Source organism: Nannobrachium achirus, assembly GCF_963921795.1.
Source record: "Nannobrachium achirus genome assembly, contig: SCAFFOLD_131, whole genome shotgun sequence".
NCBI classification, from domain to species: domain Eukaryota; kingdom Metazoa; phylum Chordata; class Actinopteri; order Myctophiformes; family Myctophidae; genus Nannobrachium; species Nannobrachium achirus.
Window position 1 is genome coordinate 26,352 of NW_027665004.1, and position 24,440 is coordinate 50,791.

At 43.1% G+C, this 24,440-nt stretch overlaps 1 protein-coding gene across 1 annotated transcript in view; it reads left to right on the forward strand.

Moving 5' to 3' along the window:
- Window positions 1-21,637, forward strand: part of LOC308280675 (relaxin receptor 2-like) — a 38,883-nt gene extending 17,246 nt beyond the window's left edge. Inside the window, exons 9-13 of the mRNA XM_080754998.1 lie at window positions 4,495-4,640; window positions 5,753-5,848; window positions 7,334-7,499; window positions 12,530-12,745; window positions 13,325-21,637. Coding sequence (XP_080611124.1) covers window positions 4,495-4,640; window positions 5,753-5,848; window positions 7,334-7,499; window positions 12,530-12,745; window positions 13,325-13,590 — 890 coding nt within the window. The 3' untranslated portion in view covers window positions 13,591-21,637. The remainder of the gene's footprint in view (window positions 1-4,494; window positions 4,641-5,752; window positions 5,849-7,333; window positions 7,500-12,529; window positions 12,746-13,324) is intronic.
- The last annotated feature ends 2,803 nt before the right edge of the window (window positions 21,638-24,440 follow it).

Below are 24,440 nucleotides of genomic sequence, written 5' to 3' on the forward strand. Positions count from 1 at the left end.
GATTGTTGTGACCGTCAGGTCTCAAGTTACTATGAAAATCTCCACCGGCTGTCAGTCTGCCAGTCTGTCCGGATTTCCTTGAGTGCTGGCGACTCCTTCTTTGCCTCATGTTATTATTGAGCTGTGCACCATAAAGACTTTGTTCACTAGCTAACAAGAAACACACCATGAAGGTTTAAGGGTTTTAATGAAGTAAAGGGCAGATAAATAATGAGCAGTGATCGATGAGCAGACATGGATCTATGGTGTAAACGATCATGAATCGATCAATGATAATAATGAAATCAAGCAGTAATGAGTCCGTAGTGGAAGGAGGGGATTGGGGAGGGTGTAGGTTCCGGGAGGGTCGCAGACCCTGGAGTCTTGGGGTAGGGGTCGTATAGCGTAATCGTCTGCACCGTCGGCGTCAGTGGCGACGTGGACTGAACCCCCCGGCAGGAACCTGAGAATAGAAAATAGAGAGAGGAGGAGAGGGGGAGGAGGAGAGGGGGATAGGGAGAGGAGAGAAAGGTAGAGTGAGAGAGAGAGGGGAAAAAAAGGCTGTGGTGGTGTAGGGGTGGTGGAGGGATACGAAAAAGCAAGAGGGGTTCTGGGAAGTTAGAGTGAGGATAAAGAGAGCTAGGTAGATGCTACTTACTTTTGTAAGCAGTTGATGCATACAAATGCATCCAACCAAAATGTTCTTGCCAAATGATATCCCTGCTCTTTGCTGGTAATAAAATGCTTTGACACTATTGTGTCAGGTGGGTCTATGATGGACCCCACCCAACAATATAGTGGCGGTCCCCTGGTTGCTCTTAGTCAGGATGGTAGTCCCTGGGTCAAAATCAGTTGAAAACCTGTGCAGTACTTGGATTCAGGGAACACACGGACACACAGACACATGGACGCACACGCATGCAAAGAATTTGCATATTTATAGATAGATGTAGCCTGGCACGGCCATCCCGAGCTACGGGAGAGTGTTTTCTGCAGGTGATTCAGTCCGAGTGTATCAAAGGGTGCGTTCGGAAACAGGGGCGGAGAAGTTTCAATATTCAAATGGGTGCCCGTCTTTGACCCTGCCCCCTTTTGCCTTGAATAGAAACACATGTATGAAGCTTTTTTTTTTATAAAATATTTTCGAAACATTATTTTTATTTTAGCATCCGTTTTTCAAGAAAAGGTTGACTATAGCTCCTTTAACAGTAGATATTATCTCAGTTTAAAAAAATAAACTGTGGGTGATAAATCAGCAGTTTTCATTTACATTGAAGTTGCTATTAAAATGTCAAACTATTATTTACCACACACACACTATTTTTCAATACTTTTCGGTAATCATGACATTTTGTGAGAAAACATACGTTTACATTGCCAAAGCAAGTGTCAAAAAATTAAATTAAAACAGTCTATGAGGGAGAACAAGGAACATATACAGTAGCATATAGGACGGTTGGAGGGGGAGCATTAACAGAGCAGACATCACAGACAGACAGCCAGGATGTGGGGGAGGGCTTTGACGCTGTTTGGGACAAAGCAAAGGTGTGAATTCGGCCGAGTGCTAAAAATGTTGTTTGGTGAGAAATCAATGGTTTCATAGCTGGGTGCTTTAGCTCTCAGGCACCCCCTATATTTCCGCCCCTGTTCGGAAATGCGCACCGGGTGTGGGTGTTAGGGTTAGGGGTTAGGGTTAGGTTTAGTTTAGGCATAGTTTTACAGGGGTTAAGGTTAGGGTTAGGTTTAGGCATAGTTTTACTGAGGTTAGGGTTAGGATTAGGGTTAGGTTTAGGCACTCACTACACTGAGCACACCCGGTGCGCATTTCCGAACGCACCCTTTGATACACTCGGACTGAATCACCTGCAGAAAACACTCTCCCCTCGAGCGACGTCATCACAAATGTGCTTCATTTCTCGGTCTGGGATCCCACCATTAGTGTCTCATTACGAGAGATTAAACAATGGTACCAATGTCTTTGCGCCCGCCCCAGAAGTTCTCTTCTTGACTACAATGTTAAGATTGTAATTTAGATTTACATTATCTATAAAATAGTTAAATAGTTATTTAAACATATGGTAGGTTCATTGTTTACCTTATATCGTATAGTTTCATTGTACAGATAGTTATTTCAATTACATTGTTTAGACCAGCGGTTCGCAAACTATGTGTTGCAAAAAAATAAAAGAAAGAAAATATATCCATCATAATATGGGGTCAGGGTATAAAAAGGTTTCTTTGTTTTCTTAGTTTACCAAGGCGACTATTAACTCATCCAGAGCCCAGGACATTAACGGATTAGGGGGTCCAGAGTGCCCCCTCCCGGCCCCATTAACGGCCATTGTCTTATTTTGAAGGCCAGAAGTCTAGACCGGAAGTACTTCCGGTCTGACGTCATCGGATCCTGAGACGGAAGCGATCATTGTTTACGTGGTGCCATGCTGGATTGCATAGGAGCGTTTATACATGTGTTTTATAAGCGAGCATCTGCCTCCATCTTCGCTTCTAAAGTGTTGTTTTGAGATAATGGACATTAAAGATGAGATCGGCCGTCCACCTCAATGTTATGGGATGACTATTGTGTGCTCGTGGAGCCGTGATGATGACAAATCAGCGCGGATTTCGTCTCCGGAGCGTCGGCCATTGTACTAGGTATTTTTACTCGCCGTTACAGTAATATATTACTTTTCGCGCGACATCGCGCATTCGGCACTATACGTACTCTAGTACTTATTGCGTGACATCACGCGAAAGGCACTGGATGAGTTAAGTCGCGCTCTAAATGCTTAAATCGTAAATAGTAAATTGTAGGCATATGTAATTGGTCCTCTCTAAAGTTCATTAGAAGATGGTACCTATGGGTTCACTTTCCTGATTGGGTGTTGCATCTCAAACAAATAGTGTCAAATAATAACAAGCCAGACAGACTAAAGTCAAAATGTGATCACACATGCACGCACGCACGCAGGCACACACACAATTTGTGTGTGTGTGCCTGCCTGTGTCCTTTAAAACTCCAAAGGACGGAGACTTACACACTTGCAAGTTTTTGCTGATAACAGAATCTTCTTGTGGTGTCACCTTACGTGATGTGTGTGTGTGTGTGTGTGTGTGTGTGTGTGTGTGTGTGTGTGTGTGTGTGTGTGTGTGTGTGTGTGTGTGTGTGTGTGTGTGTGTGTGTGTGTGTGTGTGTGTGTGTGTGTGTGTGTGTGTGTGTGTGTGTCTACATGCAGTAGGGTGACAAATGACTTCACCCATAGACACTGTGACCTCGCAGCACAGACCATTAATCATTGATTGTCTTATATTGTTGCTATCAGGCACAATCCTTTTAATCTTTTATCGTAAATCAATGCCCTACTTTTGTCACACGAGTGTCTCGCAAAAGGAGCTTGTAGATTATTATTATGACATGCCCAAATAGAGATAGATTATTGTTTGCCACCATAGGTCGCATTTAGTATGAAAACCAGCAGATCATGTACATCCATCCGTCCGTCGGTCCATCCGTGCGTCATCCATGCTCCATATATGGCCAAGACATCTCCATACTGTACATGGAGACACTGTGAGACAGAGACCAGCCTTGCAAGCATGGCGTCTGTTTCAGCTGTGTGGAAGGATTTTACCAGTCCCCATGGGGACGCAGTCATCGAGAATAGCTGATCTACCATCTCACAACGCGGCGCAACGCGGCGCATCACGTGACATCACCTCATCAAAGATCAAACCCTGGATATCCATACATGGAGACGACTGGATCATTACCTAGATCTCCATATATGGAGATGAATTCCGTCCTGCGCGACCACGCCCTCTGCGAGTTCTCTTTTCGCCCTTAGGCGTCTTACTGGTAGTTTAACTCCTGCTTCTTAACTGTGTGCCGTATTCAGAAGCTCTGATGTTTCAGCGCTTACTTCCCTTTGGGCGTCTTACTGGTTATCATATTACATTGCCACTTATGTTTAATAATCGATTTGTTTGATTAACGGTTGTTTGTTGTACTGTAGTTTCAGACGGGGGGTGTATCTGGGGGTGTATCTGTTGTTCTATTGTTTCAGGTGCAGACTGTCTGATGGGGGTGTATCTGTTGTTCTATTGTTTTCAGGTGCAGACTGTCTGATGGGGGTGTGTTGTTCTATTGTTTCAGGTGCAGACTGTCTGATGGGGGTGTGTCTGTTGTTCTATTGTTTTCAGGTGCAGACTGTCTGATGGGGGTGTATCTGTTGTTCTATTGTTTTCAGGTGCAGACTGTCTGATGGGGGTGTATCTGTTCTATTGTTTCAGGTGCAGACTGTCTGATGGGGGTGTATCTGTTGTTCTATTGTTTTCAGGAGCAGACTGTCTGATGGGGGTGTATCTGTTGTTCTATTGTTTCAGGTGCAGACTGTCTGATGGGGGTGTATCTGTTCTATTGTTTCAGGTGCAGACTGTCTGATGGGGGTGTATCTGTTGTTCTATTGTTTCAGGTGCAGACTGTCTGATGGGGGTGTATCTGTTGTTCTATTGTTTCAGGTGCAGACTGTCTGATGGGGGTGTATCTGTTCTTTCTGGGTGTGTCTGACGTGAGGTTCAGGGGACAGTACAACAGGAACGCTCTGGTCTGGATGGAAAGCATGGAATGCAGAACCATCGGCTTCCTCGCCATGCTCTCCTCCGAGGTAATCTAATCTAACATTTTAAGAAACACTGATGAGGCACACCTGAGTACTCGAAACGCGTCAATTTGTATGACTTGTGCTACTTGCGGTAAATTAAAAAAGGACTTGAATACAATACTCAAGTACATGTACTGTCTACTAAATCTACTGTCCCCCAAGGGGATCAAGTTTAGACAATGTTGAAGAATGTGTAAACACTGTTGCCATAGTTTAGCTGAGATTAAAAAAGGAAAAACAGGACTTCATTCTGTAAAACATAAATCAAATAAAAAACCTTATTGTAAATAATAAGTATTGGCCAAATTAATATATTGGCCAAAGAATCAATGTGATTTTTGGAGTTCCGATTTTTATCCAACTCGATACTGAGCTATTTGTACAGTTACGGTTGTTCCATCCAGTGTATAATATTACATTTAACTCTGTGTACAAAATGTCACCAAATGGACTCTTCCGGGTCCTTTTGGTTATTATATTTTGTACACTCTCAGAGGTAAATATATTGCTTTTTCTGACTTTTATTAGATAGTATACAGTAGTCTGACAGGAAATGGGGAGCGGGAGATGGGGGGTGTCACGCAGCAACGGTCGTTGGGATCAGCATCAGCAGCCTAGGAGCCTGTTCCGCTACCCTAGCCATCAGAGCCAGGATCTGCTACTTTTGATGCTTTTGTGTGACGCTGTAGTATGATCAAGTAGAGCGTTAATTTACAAAAAAATCACACTCGTCTGAACTGAGCGGTGGAGGCTGCGTGAGTGTGTGTGTGTGTGTGTGTGTGTATGTGTGTGTGTGAATGTGAGTGTGACTGGCCTGAGGCTGAAGAACAGCGCCCCTCCCTTAACATGTGTGGTCAGAAAAAGTACTGCAGGCTTGAGGCTACATACAGACACGGACGGCCGGACGGACGCATACCCACACACACGGCCACGTATAGGAGACGGTGTGACCACCGCTCAAAAACTAAAACCGTTGGAATAGTATTTTGTGTGTGTGTGTGTGTGTGTGTGTGTGTGTGTGTGTGTGTGTGTGTGTGTGTGTGTGTGTGTGTGTGTGTGTGTGTGTGTGTGTGTGTGTGTGTGTGTGTGTGTGAGCGTGTTCCACTGTCCTCCAGGTGTCCGTGATCCTCCTGAGCTACCTGACTCTGGAGAAGTTTCTGGTCATCGTCTTTCCCTTCAGCAACCTCCGTCCAAACAAACAACAGACTGTGGTGAGTCACGGGTCTTCTCGGATCCACTCGGGTATCACACAAAATGATAGACAGACCCGAGTTCTGAGGTGATACACCCGACCATAACCACTGGGTTATTAAATCTAAACCATAGTTATTACCTACAGACTAAAGCAAGGGTCTTCAACAGGGGGTCGGGGACCCCTAGAGGGTCCTCAGAGTTACTACAGGGGGTCCTCCAAATCTTCCAATCCTTTTTATATTAACAACTTGAACCCTAGTGTCCATATTCTGAGAACTGTAGCCAAAAATAGCCGATCTACAAGCTCACAACTTGTAGATCGGCTATTTTTGGCAAAGAGGTTTGGCGTATAGGGGGAAAAGAGCAGACCAAGTACAGAGTGAAAGGTCAAGTTCATTAGGTAATGACGGCTCAAGTGGTTAAATATCTGAAAACACAAATTGACATGAATCCAAATTGCACTGATGATTGTGCTGTCAAACGATGAAACTATATGGAATCTATGAAAAGGTTGTGGGGGTCCCTACTTCGTCTCTCTCAATTAGGGGGTCCTTGGCCTGAAAACATTGAAGACCCCTGGACTAAAGGATTAGAACATGGGGCTTTGCTTGGCCCTTCAACCAACACAATATTGGTGATATTCGATGGTGAGCAGCCTTGCGGGGAAGAGCGACCTCTGTATCTGAGCTTATACAGTACTGTAGGAATTGGTCAGGGAGAAGAACTAGGCCAGATAGTTCCTCTGCATTTGTTACTTCGTCCCAGTGAAACTCCTCACTGTCAGGGGAAAAGAAAGCAGCTGGTGACTTACTGTGTACCAGAGCTGACAAGTCCTCCCACGGGACCAAACGGAGGGGTCAGCTGAGACACTCAAAATACTACATTTGGAGGAGGGGGTAAAAAAGAAATGCTATAGAGACTGTCTTGCCTGTGTATTTTTGGTCTTTTGTCATAAAACCATAAGCTTCTCTGGCAAACTGGCAAATTGGAATCCTGATATATCGGGACCATTATCTCCTATGGCTATCACATTGACATTTCGAATCGCGTCACTCAAAGTGGTCTTCTTTTTCTTACCTTTTTCAAGTAGTCACGGAACATTTATCTCCAATAGGATCGATCCCGATCTCTGTGCTTCCGCTGGGAAAAAAAGGTAATTCAGACCACCGGTTGTCTGGCTATGAGTCGTTGAATACAAATGTATCGCCCAGACATGCAACGCAAACTCTCAGCGGAGTTACAGGCATTTCCGCAGACGAGAAGCTAATGTTGCGATGGCTTAATTTCCTGTGTTCCTGTGGGTCTGTGACTACGATTTTTTTACACTAAATGGGAGGGGAAAAAAGGGAAAACACGCAGTGTGGGACAACCCAAAAAAATCAGTGGAAGTATGCGATGGACAGTGAATGATTTAAGAGTTGAGATACTGTACTATTGCTACTAATCATATTGCTCTCTTTCCCCTTCCACCAGAGCTAAACAGTTTACTGTTGTCCTATCAGATTATCCTGATCTCCATCTGGCTGGTGGGCTTCATCATTGCCGTCATACCCCTCCTGAATGAGGACCTGTTTGGGAACTACTACGGGCGCAACGGGGTGTGCTTTCCTCTGCACGTCCGAGAAGAGAAGCCTACTGCCAAGGGATACTCCATAGGAATATTCCTGGGTAATTTGAAGAGTCATTCAAATCCATCATTGCTACCATGCTCGTTGGTTATCAAACCACTCTTTAATTTCAAGGGCCCCCAATGGGTCCATTTGGATCCATTTGTACATTTGCAGAGAGCCCTTACAGGTCTGTGAGGAACAGTTGGGAATATCGCGTTACAATGTAACAGCGTTGGGTAACGCAACTACTTTTCTCTTTTCTCTTTTCTGTGATGTAAATGGTTGCGTTACATGTGATCCAACTGAACTGGTGCTGGGACTGAAACTGTATGAGGTAAAACAACACGCTCTGTTTCTCTCTGCAGTCTGCATGAGAGACTTGTTGACAAGGTGGGTGGGTGTGTGTGTGTGAGAGAGCGAGAGAGAGAGGGAGAAAGAAGAGGAGACTCACGTGTGTGTGTGTGTGTGTGTGTGTGTGTGTGTGTGTGTGTGTGTGTGTGTGTGTGTGTGTGTGTGTGTGTGTGTGTGTGTGTGTGTGTGTGTGTGTGTGTGTGTGTGAGAGAGAGAGAGGGAGAAAGAGGAGGAGACTCACACACGCACAGAGGCAGAAGGAACGTGGACACAGGGAACGAGAGAGAGAGAGAGAGCTCTGCTGTTACCTGCTTCATAAAGTAATTACCGTACTAGCCACCGTCTGAAATGCCCTTATAGTGTGACTCCAGCCAGTAGTGTTGTGTAAGCCTTTAAGTCCTTGGAAAGTAAGCGTTTTACTTCCAGTCAGAGCAATTCAAAATAAGATTAGCACTTTTTTTTGTTGTTGTAAAGTAAAGTAACTAGTAACTAGTTTATCAGAGAGTAACAAATAATTAGTAACTAGTTACTTTTTAAAAGTAACTTGCCCAACACTGGTAAGGAAACCCAGAGGGGCCTTTTCCACTGGCAAAGAACCGGTTCGGGTTCTTTCTCCTGCCTATGGGATGGCAACTTTCTTGGAACCTTGGTTCGTTCTTGTGAACCGGCTGCGAACTGGCTTGCTTGGTTCGGAACCGACTTGGTTCCCGGTGGAAAAGCTCACCTCTGGTTCATCCCATAGGCGGAAGAAAGAACCCGAACCGGTTCTTTGCCGGTGGAAAAGGCCCTTGAGTGTCCCTGGACTCCACTTTGAGAACTGCAGACCTTCCTCTGCCTCGTGCCTTGTGCTGCCTGTGCCTGAGTGCGATCACACTCAGGTCAATCTTTAAGACAACACAGGGTAACCTTGTTAGGAATGAGATCCACCACGATTGTATGTCTTATTAGGCTTAATTACAAGAATTTACATGAACGCATGCTAAAAAACATCAGCCACATACCAAACATAATATACAGGTGATTAGGTAAACTCTCAGCACTGTGAATGTTTACACATAATGGCCTGATGACATCCCACGATGCTTGGTGCGAAGCTGCACTCATCATTGGCTTGCTGAGATGCTTCCCAATGAGCACTAGACCCCATCTAGCCGTCTGGTCTATGCTGAGCCTTAACCCTTCTTGTGCCTATCCTGGACAAGTTCGGGATTTTTTCAATCCAATACAATGTTTTTTTTTGCTATTTTACTTACCCTGAGCTTCTTGTAGAGATGTGGGTGGTCCTGGCTCGTCCTACGCTTTCCAACGAGTGATTCTAGATGGTCCGACGATTTATCCCATTGAAAATGGTTTAGAATAAAGTTTAGAGCCCCCCCAAAAAAACTCAATCTATACTGTCGGCGGCGCGACGTATTCCGGGGTGCCTATCCCGATCTAGTCCGGGATATTTAATAAAATGAATTAATTAATCGGAGGCCTAAACGAAGCCCCGGTCTAATTTTCCATCCATGCCCCGGGCCGCGATTCTGTTTACATCGGCCCGTAATCGGGTAACGCCGCCGCACCGCGCCGCAGACTCCAATACAAACTCACATCTTTAGAGACCTTTTTCTCTGAACTGTGTTCCCAGGGCAGCGGCTAAATAGCTTCAGATCGGGCTTCTAAAAAATATAGAAGCTAATAGCTAACTGAAAGCTAACTTCATCCGGTCTTCGTAAGTTAGAGCGAAGGCCTATGCAGAAATGTCTGGCACTCTAGCGGCACCTTGTGGCCCCTGGCAGTAAGTGGGTTAATTTCAACTGGCTAGATTACATCTTCATACAGACCGATTCTAGCCGTTTAATTTGCACACCTGATTTTCAAATTGGACTAAAGTAATTTTAAGAGCTAAAGATCACTATATAGTCTAGTTTAGTTTTAGGCGTCATCTGACGTTTCCAGTTGAACGATATATCAACGTTTGGATGAAAACGATGTTTAAATCATAACATATGTTTTACATTTTTATCAAGTTGTTCATTATCGGATGCTAACAGTATAGCTTGAAATGATTAGATCTCCCGGTTCTACCTTAATAGTTGTAGTTTGCATCCACTGAGCAGTTTTCTGGCCATTGCACGTCTTTTAGCCGTCTTTAAAAAGCTGGGCAAAAGTCCTTTGAAAAATTCTAAAAGTGTAATAAATAATGCCGTGGTGCTGCTCATGACAGCATACTATTACTTCTCTGTGTTACATTCATTCTGACAGCAACAAACACAAACACGTACGGCTGTTCAACTCTCCCCACATCCCCACCATTATTCAATGATAATGATTAAATAAAATCGTTTTATAATATGCATCAATATAAAGTTAGTTTGCATTGTCAAACAAAATGCACCGACCTAAAACGAACAGCGGGAGGCGATATGTCACATACAAATAGTGCAGGATACTTCCTCAGTTGTATCAGTGGCCGTGGTCTAGTGGTAAGTGTACATGTCAGGTATACAGAAGATTGCAACCTGGGCGGCTACCTATGTCAAATATGAATAGCAATAAAATGCGCAATAAATTCGATCAGCTGCGGTACAATGTGTAGGTTACAGGGTCTCAAAACCAAGAAATTGTGTTTTTAAATCCTGTTGGCTGCCATCATTTTCACTACTTTCGGCGGCCGCTAACGGCGAAATGTAGTCGTTTAAATGACGGTGATACAATGTCTAGGCTATGTATAGACGTTGAAAAAAATTGCAATTTTAAACCTTTGATAAACTATAGTTTTAGATAGACGTCAAGTTGAAGTTTAACCGTTCAAATTACGTCATTTAGCCCTCAAATTGCTCGTTGGGGAATAGCAATAAAATGCGCAATAAATTCGATCAGCCGCGGTATAACGTGTAGGTTACAGGGTCTCAAAACCAACAAATTGTGTTTTTAAATCCTGCTGGCTGCCATCATTTTCACTACTTTGAAAAAAATTGCAATTTTAAACCGTTGATAAACTAGTTTTAGCTAGACGTCAAGTTGAAGTTTAACCATTCAAATTACATCATTTAGCCCTCAAATTGCTTGTTGGGTTACTGACACCTTCAATCTGTCCCTGTCCCAGGATACTATACCTACCCATCTGGAATGTGCTTTGATCATACCACTGCACATTGTGCACAAACAAACTAACACCGGCTATCTGAACGATTAGGGATCTGTGGCACTAACAAGCAGTGCGGACTAGCCCATACCAACTCCTCCATTGCTGCCCTCCACCCCCTCCTTGTCTAGCATCAGGGTCTCGAGCTCTGCAGTGTTGTTAGCGCCGCAGTCGTGCCGCAGCGTGTATACAGTATGTAAGTCAGAGGTCTTCAACGTTTTCAGGATTCATGTCAATTTGTGTTTTCAGATATTTAACCACTTGAACAGTCAATACTTAATAAACTTTACCTTTCACTCTGTACTTAGTCTGCTCTTTTTCCCCTCTACACCAAAGCTCTTTGCCAAAAATAGCCGATCTACAAGCTCAAAACGCCTTGCAGCGCGAGGCGTTGTGAGCTTGTAGATCTGCTATTTTTGTCTAAAGAAGGAAAAAAACGTTCTATCACTGAAAGATTTGGAGGACCCCCTGTAGTAATTCTTGAGGACCCCCAAGGGGACTCCCTATTGAAGACCCATGATGTAAGTGGTGCGCCTCTGGGTCGGCTGAGGCTCCCACAGTGCCAGATTGTTCCATGTGCCTGACATGGTGCCCAGCCAGCCTCATCATTCTCTCCCTGCTGTGAGGATCCATGTCTCGTTATGGGTCATATGCCATGTCAGATGTCCACACTGTACTCATCCCGTGGTGGGCATTCCATGCAAGTGCCCTCCAGATCTTCCAATCCTGTTCCGTCGAAGCAGTCGAAGCACCATTTTATTCTGAGGTTACAGGTGTCTGTAGTAATGGACAGTAAACAATGATTGAGCTTGATTTTGCTGTCTAACTATTCATTGGCCTGCGCCAGGTTTTTGTCAAAGTACAATTTGGGTAGATTATTTTAGGTAGATAAGATTGGGATTTTGTTCTAACTTTTATATTACGTTCGATAGGTTAGTTAGTGTTTGAAACTGGAGATGAGGTTTTGATTGATTTTGTTTATTTATTGAGTTGCAACACGGCTGTGTTGTTTCTTTTGTTAATGTTAAAAAAAACCATGTCACAAACCTAAACCTAAAAAGGAAAATAACCCAATAGAAACCAGGTTTCACTGCCAACTTTTATGTTGAAATTCATCCTTCCCCTTGACAGGATTGTAAACATTCCAAGATATCAAACGCAAAGCCCAGAAAATAATTGGACTCCCGTTGTGCTCAACAGATCATGCTGCCTCTGGTTAGGATGCAAGTAAAAAAAAAGTAAACTTACACCAAATCTACACCAAATCTCCATTGGCACTGTCCCATCATAATAATAATTAATAATAGCATCTTTCAAAAACAAGGCTACTCAGCAATGGTTTGTTCTACCGTGTTAAGCATTATACGTAGTGTGACATGCAGAACATTTTCGTAGCCAAGCGTAGCCATCCAAAAAACATCAGAGAAAGTGCATTTTATCCACTGGAGGAGGGGCTGGAGCAGCAAGAACGTCGGAATGCAGATGACTACAGTTGAAGGCATAACTTCAGGCAACATCACAATATTGTGTTATTTTGTACCAGTGTTTATTTGTTAAATCTGTTTTTATATTGATGTTTATAATGATGTATTGACGTCATCATGCAGGCCTGAACATGGTGGCGTTCCTGGTGATCGTGGTGTCCTACACCAGCATGTTCTACTCCATCTACAAGACAGGCCTCAGAGCCACAGCAGGCAGCAGGCTGCACAGAGATGTAGCGATAGCCAACAGGTTCTTCTTCATCGTCTTCTCTGACGCCCTCTGCTGGATCCCCATATTCCTGGTCAAAGTGCTCTCACTGCTGGAAGTGGAGATACCTGGTGAGGAGACATGAATCATAGACAGACACGCAGCTGTGCACTACTACTAATAATACTTTTGGGAACCCCCAGAAGAGAAAAATCTAAAATCATTAAAAGATGTTCAAGAGTTTTCATGAAATTAAAAAAAAAAAAAGATCTACAAGTTATTCTGTTTTTGAATAGCGGAAGTATTTAATGGGGTTATACTGGTTAAAACAGATTTTGGCGCTGTATTAACTCATTCTGCTGGGGACCCCCAGGGAATCCCTTCAAGGACCCCTGGGGGTCCCTGAACACCACCTTGACACCTCATCTACTGTCTTCTTCTACTACTTCTGACCGAACTTCTTCGCTACTCCTACCCAACTATGAGCACTCATCCTGGGTATAGAAGTGGAACTGTGACGTCATTAACCAATGATATATTACACTTGGTTAAGTTCATCTAGTTAACAAGGAGGACCAGGAATTAATGATGCGTCCATGATAAATTCATGATGAATTAATGGATGAGTTCATCCTTAATTAAGTGTTAATCAGTGTATGATTTTGCCTGCTCACTTAAAGTGTGACAACTTCCCATTTCCCGCCGTGCAGGCACCATCTCCAGCTGGGTGGTGATCTTCATCCTGCCCATCAACAGTGCCCTGAACCCCATCCTGTACAGCCTGACCACCACCTTCTTCAGGGAGCAGGTGGAGATGCTGTTCTGTCGCTGGCAGAGGAGCCTCTCCTCCAAGAAGGACCGCAAGAGCATCACCTCCAACACCATCTTCATGGAAATGTCGCGCAAAGGCTCCTGCATGCCGTCGGAGCCCCACTTCAAAGCGTCGCTCACTGACTCGGACCCCCGCTACGGCTGAGGTGAACCCCCAGCCCACTGCTGTGCCGTCAAAGGTGGATGTAATGGACCACTTCACCCATTTTCAACATATCTTCTTTTTTTTTATAATAACATTTTTATTGGATGTACTTTACATTACATGTAATGCTATGTCATCCTTTTTTTTTCTTTTAAAAAGCACATTGCACGTGACGAACAATCGCCACTCAGCAGAACAAAACATGGCAACAACATAACATACACTAACAACTTAAAAGCAAAAGCAAAACAAGACAAACCAGAACAAAACAAAACAAAACAGGACAACAAAAGAAGGAAGAGTGCAATGCATTTGTATTTACACTTGCAAGTGGATTTGAGTACAACAGCTGGATCCATGACACAAAGGTTTCCCCAAAACCGAATCTTCGCAGAACAGAGAACATCAGAGAAAGTGCATTTGATCCACTGGAGGAGGGGTCTGCTGAAATTATCTGGGCTATGACAGATTCCAATCGTAGGGCTAGGATCTTTGCTAAGATCTTTTGTTCTTGATTTAACAATGAAATAGGGCGATATGCGGCACACTCAGTAGGTTCTTTGCCTTTTTTTAAAAGAAGAGTTATCGTAGCTTGGGTAAGTGTTAGCGGTAAAGCTTTGTTTTCAAACGATTCATTAAAAACGGCTAACAAAATAGGAGACAGTTTGTCAACAAACTTTTTATAAAAATCGGTTGTGAACCCATCTGGGCCTGGAGCCTTGCCACTAGACAACGATTTAATGGCTGTAATAATCTCTTGCAGCTCTATGGGTTTCTCCAAGTTGTTTTTTCCCTCCACATTAATGGTTGGAAAGTTAAGAATATCCAAAAAGGATTTCATCTTCGTTTGATTAACTGATTGAGATGTGTATAACGTTGAATAATAGGTTTTAAACACATCATTTATTTTTTGAGGATCGGCAGTAATTTGGTTCGTGTTATCTTTAATTTGGTGAATTAACCGTGAGGCTGCTTGACGTTTGATCTGATGTGCTAATAGCTTGCTGGCTTTGTCTCCGTATTCATAATGTTAGGCCATGAGATTGTAATAGCATTCTTTCTGCATTCGTGGTCGAGAGAATGTTGTATTCTGATTGAAGGCTGGTCCTTTTTTGAATAAGTTGTGGTGATGGGTTCATCACACATTGTTTATCAACAATGGATATTGACTTTGTGAGTTCTGTAATACATTTGTTTTTGTTTTTATTTTCACGGGATGAGAATGATATTATCTCACCACGTAAGACAGCCTTTAGTGTTTCCCAGAGCAGTGATTCTGGTACGGAGTCAGCTTTGTTTTCAACCACGAAGTTATCAATGGATCTAGCTATTTTTTTTACAAAAGTCGTCGTTTCTAAGCAGCAAGGCATCCAGTCGCCAAGGGGGGCGTATTTTAATGTTTAAAGGAAATGAGATATCCAACTGGAGTGGTGCATGATCAGAGATTATTATCGGCAAATACTTTACAGATACAACATGATTTAAGAAATACCTGTCTATAAAGAAATAGTCGATGCGAGAGAAAACTCGGTGAACATTTGAAAAAAAGGAAAAGCTTTTAGCCTGAGGGTTTAGTGCCCTCCACGGGTCAACACATCCACTGTCCTCCATAAACATTGACAATGATTTGGACATTTTCAATACAGAGAGGTTTTTAGGGTTTGAACGGTCCAGTAAGGGGTTAATAGTTAGATTTAAATCTCCTCCAAAAATTAGCTTATGAGTATTTAGGTCTGGAAGGCCAGATAAAAGTCTGTTCATAAATTCTATGTCGTCCCAATTGGGGGCATAGACATTTACTAGTAGGACTGGGGTTTGAAAGAGTATTCCTGAAATTATTAAATATCTTCCATTTACATCAGATTTAATATCTGAGACTGTGAATTGAATTTTACTATTTATCAATATTGCCACTCCTCTGGCTCTTGCGTTAAATTTAGAGTGATACATTTGACTAATCCAATTGTTTTTTAGACGCTTATGATCTTCGTTTTTTAAATGGGTTTCCTGTAAAAATATGATATCAGCTTTTAAGGTTTTAATATGGTTGAACACTCTACACCATTTCACTGGACTGTTCAAAGCCTTTACATTCCAACTAAACATCCTAACAGAGCAGTCAGGATTGTTCGTATTTTTTCTCATGTCAGACATTAATTAGGATTCAGTAGGAAATGAAAATAGCAGAGTAGGTTACTGAAAGAAACAAGGAGAAACTGGAGAACATTTCTGGTTATTCGATTAGAGATTGAGTAGCCCTGACTCTGTCTCTGGCCCATAAACAATACTGGACCCACGATGTGACTACCACATAACAAAAAACACCAAACAAAAACACAACAAAAAACGAAAAACTGAAAGCCTAAGTTCCCTTGAAAAATAAAAAGTGGGAACTGCAGGTTGCCTTTGTTATACCACCGGTGCATTAGCCTACCTCTTTCTAAGACGGTGGCTCTCTCTTTAAATATAATGTAATAACAATTTCTAGCTAAAGAGAAAAAATCCAAAATTCAAAGAAAAGGAAAGAGAGAAAAAAATGGAAAAGGACAAAAAAGTCACTCAAGTAAGCGTCAATGCATTTTAAATTATATTTTTTAAATGTTTAATTATTAATTTTTAAGTTTTACTCAGCTTCTCTGTGTGTGTGTGTGTGTGTGTGTGTGTGTGTGTGTGTGTGTGTGTGTGTGTGTGTGTGTGTGTGTGTGTGTGTGTGTGTGTGTGTGTGTGTGTGTGTGTGTGTGTGTGTGTGTGTGTGTGTGTGTGTGTGTGCAATCCGCGCATGTATGCCCACGCCTCCTGCGCTGTGTCTGTGTATGCTTTTGTTCACTCACCCTCGATCTGTCCTTCGCTCTGTCCCCACTGTGAATCATAAAAGGCTTGCGCCTCGTCAGCAGTGTTGAAGAGGTAAACCTGCTCGTCTTACTTTATCCTTAGTCGACACGGGTGAAGTAGCCTCACCGAGGCTCCTTTTTTGTAGAAGCTGGTCATGACGGCGTTGAAAGCTGAGCGTCTCCTGGACAGGACATATCTTCATTATGTTTCCTCACTAATGCTTATTTACTCATTGACTGCCATAGACTCTGGTGTTTTGATGCTGGATGGCGCTGTGCTAGCCTATGGGTCACCAAGTATTTCCGGGGTTCCCTGGAGGTCACTTGACATGTTGATGACGTAACCGGGAAACAAAAAATGATTGAGGAAGGCAAGCTCCCAGAGTGTCCACGATCGCAGACGCGTCTGCCCGCGGATTAGACACGTCCGCCCCGCAGACGGAACACGGATTAGCCGTGTCTGCTCCGCGGACAGACTGTGGACGAGATGCTCCACTCCGCGGACTTGTACACAGTGGCGTACTGGCTAAGTCCCTGACACCCAGTTTAATATCCTCTACGGGAGGACCTACCACCTAAACCTAACCTTAACCCTAAACCTAACCTCAGTAAAAATAACGCTGGTGACATGCTAACCTGCCGACGTTTTCGGAGCTCGACACTGGTGATGCTAACCAGTGGTGAAATGCTAACCTGCGGACGCTCCGTCTTCCTGTGAGGACGCTCCGTCTTCCCGCGAGGACGCGAGGACGGAACGACGCTGGTGATGCTAACCTCGTGAAATAGACGCTCCGTCCTCCGCTCTGTCCTCCCATCCTCCCGTCCTGGCGTCCTCACGGGAAGACACTCTGGGAGCTCGCCCTTGCTGAAATGATTTCCCTTTTTTTAGGTAAAAAAGAAAAACACAAAGTGTGTGTGTATGTGGCGAGGGGCTGGACGTGAGGTTGACGCGAGAGCCTCTATCTTTCAAATGGTTTGTCGCGTATGGGCCAGGCTTATTTTCCAATTTGTAAGAGGTTGGTGAAAAACGCTCTGAATCCTGACAGTCTTTGGGTTAAAAGATGGTACCATTTTTGTCCAGTAGGTCTGTGTCTCAGAGGAGGGCTGTGGACAGTTCAGAAACCCACCTACTCTACATCTCTCGGATGGTGCAAAGGTTGTGGGTTTGAATCCACACTTTGTTGAGCGTCCATACGAACACAATTGGCCCGTGTTGAGGGGAGGGAAGCCGGACGTAGAGGGTGATATCACTGCATGCATTCCTACGGGCTGGGGCGGTACCTGTCAGTACTGGGGAGTGTTGTGCGGTAGGACGAAGGCTCTATGTCCTCCCGGTGGGGGATCCTCACTGGTAAGTGAGTCGGAAGGATACAACAGTTTGTGTCAGCAGTGACACAAATGTGTAATCTCAAACAATCAAACAATATCTACTACCCCCCCACCCAGGGCTCCAGACTAACTTTTTCACAGGTAGCACTGGTGCCACCTATGTTTTAATTAGGTAGCACCACCAGAAATTAGGTAGCACCAAATTTGTCTTTGTATAGCGTATTAGCGTGGTATTAATACATAGCCTTATTATACTGATGACAGTTGTGTTCATTTCCATACCATAAGCCATTTCAATTTGCCTTGATGTAAAGATTGACAATGACCCAAACTTGATATTGGCTAAATATTTTAATCTGAACTTCAGGTTTCTCTGCATGAGCAGCAGTAAAAATAGGTCAGCACTAAGGCTGTGTGATATTAGGAAAGCCTTTGATATTCAATATAATGTTGTTGAATACCCCGATAACAATATGTCTCATGATAAGTAAAAAAAAAAAAAAGCTGTAGCCTAGTTTTTATGTATTTTTGCTTCAAGTTAATATTTGCAAACTAAAGACATTAATTCAAGAAAGATTTACGAATATCTTGGCTAACAAAGGCAATATATAGAACTATGACTTTAAACTTGCACAACGTAGACTAAATGCAATAGGCCTGCTTTCATGCAGGATGGAAAAATGAAATTGTCCTTATGGTTTTAGAGTGAGATACTGGGAAGTAAGCTGCTTGATATCAACAGAAAACGTTCACTTGGAGAGACACACACACACACACACACACACACACACACACACACACACACACACACACACACACACACACACACGCTACACACACACACACACACACACACACACACACACACTCTCTCTCTCTCTTTAACACAGAACACACGAGACACCAAAGACAGAACAGTTTACAGCTGCCGTTCATTTGAGCTAATTGGCTATGAAGTGAGAAGCGCATTTTGGGCACTGAGGAACTTAACGAGCCACAGCCGTTTTAACGTAACGGTGGAAACATCCACGAGCGATTGCTGATCAATAGCTAATCTAATAGCAAACAAACAACCTGTGGATTATAGATTATCCAGTTCGAAATGACAACAGAAAAAAGCACGGTCATACAAAGAAAGGTTGTATATGTGATATCTATCCAATGTGAGAGAGAGAGAGAGTGAGAGTGTCTGTCTGTCTGTCTGCGTGTGTGACCGGACCGACGCTAGAGTGTGTGTGTGTACTGTGTAGTACTGTGTGTGTGTGTGTGTGTGTATGTGAGTGAAAGAGAGAGAAGGGGAGGGGCAGAGCATAGGCTCTGCAGGCAGGCAGCCAGGGAGAGAGAGAGACGGAGCGAGAGAGAGAGGCGTCAGGCGATCCTCGATTGAGGATTTCTTTTTTCTTTTTTTCCCCCCTTTTTTTTCAGGTCGCACCAGCGCGACCTGGTTAAATTTTAACTCGCACTTTATGAAATTAGATCGCATATGCGACCTAATAGGTCGCACCCTGGAGCCCTGCCCCCACCCCCCCTCTCCCTTTCAGTCCAACTTTCTTCCGGGTGCTTCTGTGTTTCTTCCTACTGTTTAACACTCGGGAGTCTGAAAATAAATCACTTCCAGTCTGACTGAATATATCTGTCAAAATTACTGGTATTCTCCCCCTTTGGCCCAGGAGAGCAAGCAGGACTTCACACCTCCTCCCCTGCTGCCAGTGGGGCTCCATTGTCTTACAAATGTGAATTAGCATTTCCAAAGAGATCTCAAAATCGGCCAAAAAGACCGCTTAGTCACCCGTGTGTTAAGGCAGTAGAGCAGACAGACGATTACTGGTAGGCCGATTTCTGAATTGTCCACAGCCCTATCTCTGAGACAGAGAGATGAGCATCAGTTTGGACCAAATATATGAACATGGGTTGAAAATGGGGGCCTGAGCCACGTGCAGGCATTTATTTCCCCAAACATTGGTATCTTCTTCACGTAAAGCGGATTCTGCTTTAAATCAACGCGTCATTGTATCACGGTTTACTTTACGTATGTACTAACCAGGGGCATAGTTCTGCCGATTTAAAATGACTCCAATACGGAACTAAAACTTCCTATGATTAGCCGCTAGTTGCGCTGTTTCCCCCCCCCCCCCCCGGCCGATCGCAAAAAGAATTTCCCACCATTGGATACCATTCATTTTCCCCGATTTTCCCCTTTCGTTTTCTAACCTTAATTAACATTTTCATGAATACTGTATGGTTCCTATCGCTAGTTAAAAAATGCCTTTCAATCACCATCATATTCGTTTTGTCGAAATGTGGTCCAATGTATTTTAAAATAAATGATAAAGTTGCGTGGGGAGGGGGGCAACTAAACTGATAGCAGCCGGCTGTGTTCTTCTTCGTGTGCTGTATTTCGGGAGGCTCCGACTACATTCTCCCATGTATCCCTGCGTTGCACGTGACCGTTGGCAGCCAATAGCATCTCTGATGCTTTTACAATTCTATTTATTTCTATGATGGCGACACCCATTCCAAGGGGTAGAAAGGGCCATTTGCGCTGCATAGAAACCAATGGCTTCATTTCGTCCATATTTTTCTACAGTCTATGGTACTAACGCACACCTCGTCGGATTCTGCCGTAAAGATCAGCTGATCTGCGCAGAATATTCAAAAGCAGATCTGCCTGCTTGAAGATCTCCAGCACAAACCTTTCACTCATCGTTTCTGCGGTGGGACGACTTAACTGTTTGTATGTACATTCATGATTGGGCAGCTCCTCCAGTATGGTTGGCGTAGGTTCCTGCGGACACTGAGACGATAAACAGACAATATCTTGAACATTTTAAAACAATGTTAAGACAACTACAACTTATCCTAAAATAATATACATTATAAATATTTGGTGACCAGTGAATCATGCTAAAACCGCACACTGTAGTGGCCTTAGTGCCTTTTGGGTTTTTTATTGTAATGTTTATTTATTTGTATTATTATTATTGTTGTTGTTGTTGTTGTTGTAGTTGTGCTCTTCTTCACTTTTGCAAGCTTCACTGATCCTGATGAAATAGAGAGCCATTAAATATGCCTCAACAGACTGTTTCCAGAAAGTCCACAGTACTGGTGGTTAATCTGGCAAAGCAAAGCTGGCAAAATGCACTGTTTTGTAAATAACATGAAAGCCGGCGAGCTTGTTCCATTTTGTCTTATATCTCTGTAACAATGTGTGACATTCATACCAGAGAGTCTAGTGTACAAAGTGCTTAATCACAATCAATAAGAACATACTGTACAGTATAATGGCAATGTTGTAGGCCCAAAAGGGGGCGTGGGGGCCCCTAGGGGGTCCTCAGAGTTACTACAGGGTTAAGCATTTACTACTGCCAAAGTAGTAACAAGTTTAAATGCCTATAATGTTTGTGTGATAGGAATAGGATTATTTTTTTATTTTTATTTTTTATATTAACCACTTGAACCCCAGCATCCCTATTCTGGGGGGAACATTCGCCAAAAATAGTTGATCTCTAGAGTCTAGACTGAGCTTGTAGAGCGGCTATTTTCGGCGAGGAGATTTCCAATGACACACCTCCGCCAGGTGTCCCTTAATTGAATTTCAGGTTGTTGGCAACCCTACAACGGCCATTTGAAACCGATCTAAAAACCCGCCCTTTACTACAGTGTGTCTTAAACCACGAGTGAAGTACCAAGAGTACTATGTATGAGCCTCATATCACAAGGTACCAAAGAGAGCGAGCTCAGAGTCTGCGTGCCACAGTCCTAGACGATGATCATTGTGTATCACTGTTAAATATCCTGGTGTTTTATTTCTTCCATTATGTACGTTTAAGTTGTTTAAAAGCTGTATGTCTGTGGACACATCCAACAGCTTATTAAAAAGTACTGACTTTGACTATGTCATAACCACCCACTTGCCCCCACCCCCACCCATCTCTCATGATTCAGTCAAAGCGCTTATTTCTCCATCTGTCTGTCTCATTTGAAGTGCTTCATGCTGCTAGTAATTAAGACAGATTACCAAAATAATAGCTTGTTTACATGTGTGGATTGCATAGATTATCACTACTATCGCACTTTGCGATGCAGTGCTAAATCGGCCCACTTGCCAGAGATAATTCACCGGCAAGACATCCTTGCACAACAAGTAATGTTGACTTGAGCAGGAAGAGTTCATAATAATGGCAGTGGCACTGCGTCTAATCGAGGTCTTATGAAGATGTGACATCCCCTCCCCGCCCACTTAAACAAATCAAGAACTGTGCCATCAGTGTGACATTACAAATCGAACGAGGGTCGGGTCAGGGTGGGATGAGGACAGGGCCAGACACAGACGAAAAGACAAACAAACAGCATAGTTCTTCTGCTTAGGTGATTTTAAAAGGCATGTTAGCTGTGCACTTCAATAATCAAATAGTTTATAAACCATCTGGATCACACATACAGTACAGTTGGATGGATTCAATCAATCAATTCAATTCAAAAGAGCTTTATTGGCATGAGAAAAAAAGTTGAAAAAACTGTTGAAAAAGGTAGACCCTCCAGAAAAATGCAATTATGCAATCGCAACTTTCTGCATATTTCGCATGTCACATTTCGCACATTTCTTCGCATATTCTGCAACTTTACGCAATTTCACCCCATAAAATCACATAAAAACCCTGCATATTTCATCGCATTTTTGCCCGGGTTTTTCTGGAAGGTCTAAAAAGGGTAACCTATATACAGTTGGAGTGGGCACAGCATTGTGTAAACAGCTATGTCACATTTTGTCATTATATACATGTTATATATACAGAGTATAAAGCTTTTTGAAACAAATATCAGCTATCCTTTGCAGTCGCTTTGGGACACAAATCTACATTTTTAAGAAAAGAAAAACTCAGATTAAAAACGTGTTTAAAGGTAGTAGCTCTCTTTATATGTGCAGTAGGTCTAGAGGTCACTCAAGGGGAAATCTCGCTCTTTCGAACGACCGTCATTTTCGACAAAGGAGCGTCGGGAGGGTTAGCGACTCATCCCACAGAGGTTAGGGTGTCGAAAAGATGACACATAGAAACAGCGAAACGCTCCCATCACTCAATGGTTTGTTGCGACCGTAGGTCGCAGTTTACTATGAAACCCAGCAGATCCTGTCAGTCAGTGAGTCAGTCAGTAACGCCTGAAGGTCTATAGCTGACCTGTTGCGACATCACATTGCTGACTGTCACGCTTCATATATGACCAAGACTGTTTGCCTGTTTTGGGAATCCTATATGGAGATCCCTGATGTCATCAATTTTAAAGGACCAGGTCGCCTCTGGGACAACCAGATCTTATTTTATTGTTGTGTGGGACACGATCAACACAATCCTGAGTTATTTTTTTGTGTTCAATCTGTGTTTTTAGATATTTTAGTATTTCAGCCGATTTCAGCATGCTACAACTGGTCATATGATGCATGTTGCATCATATGACCAGTTGTAGCATGCTGAAATACTAACATATCTAAAAACACAGATTGAACACAAAAAAATATTCAGGATTGTGTTGATCGTGTCCCACACAACAATAAAATAAGATCTGGTTGTCCCAGAGGTGACCTGGTCCTTTAAGCCCATATTTGGCAATGCCTATATGGACGCTCCATATGGCCAAGACAGAATTAATTTGCAAATCAAGACTGCTGACTATCATCACCTGGATATCCATATATGAAGATAAGCCCATATTTGGCAATGCCTATATGGACGCTCCATATGGCCAAGACAGAATTAATTTGCAAATCAAGACTGCTGACTATCATCACCTGGATATCCATATATGAAGATGACAACACTGACCTCATCAAACCCTGGATACATGGAGATGACTGGATCATCACCTAGATCTCCATATATGGAGCTGACCTCTACATCTGATTCCCAGATGATGCCCTATTAAGCCAACCACACTAATAGAATCCCTTTTATGCCCATCAATATTAAGCCCATATCTGGGAAAGCCCATACAATAGAACCCCTTTTATGTCTTCAATATTAAGGCCATATCTAATATGAACGTATTGTGTGTCAGTCTAACCAGTGTTGCCGTGACATGAGTGACACTTGCTAATTCATTCCCTCCTTGTCCCTTTTAGTCCATGGGCCATACGAGTTGTCGGTATCAAAAAGGTGGCAAAGGTTATCATGCATTTTATAAAAGCTCTATATCTGTAGATTATATTTTGGTATGATAACCCTTTCTGAGACACAGCTAAATTGGTGTTATCAGCCGCTAGAGTTGGTGTCCCATTAACTTTACATTACAGGAAAAAAAAGCAAAAAAATAATCTGCTTTTAGTAGCATAAGAGGGGTCAAACTAGGGGTTTGTCATGATGCCGAATCCATTGCAAGCATTTGTTTTACACAAAAAACATTCCTTGGGCTATAAATGGCCTCAGAAAACGATGCATGTATGGATGTGCATTCATGTTAGTCGGAGGCCTTAGGGTTTTATTTCTCGTGCTAATCAGTCTAAAAGCGCCAAATTGTGCACAGATGTAGCCCAGGGCATGCTCTAATGATTTAGCTAGGGCGCCCGAGTCGGTGACCTTCGGGGTCGCCACAGCTCCAGAAAGACAATGGTTTAGTGATGAAAAGTGATGAGTCATCACTTTTCAGAGTTTTGTGGATGTTTTCTGGAGCCCGAAGGTCACCGACTCGGGTGCCCTA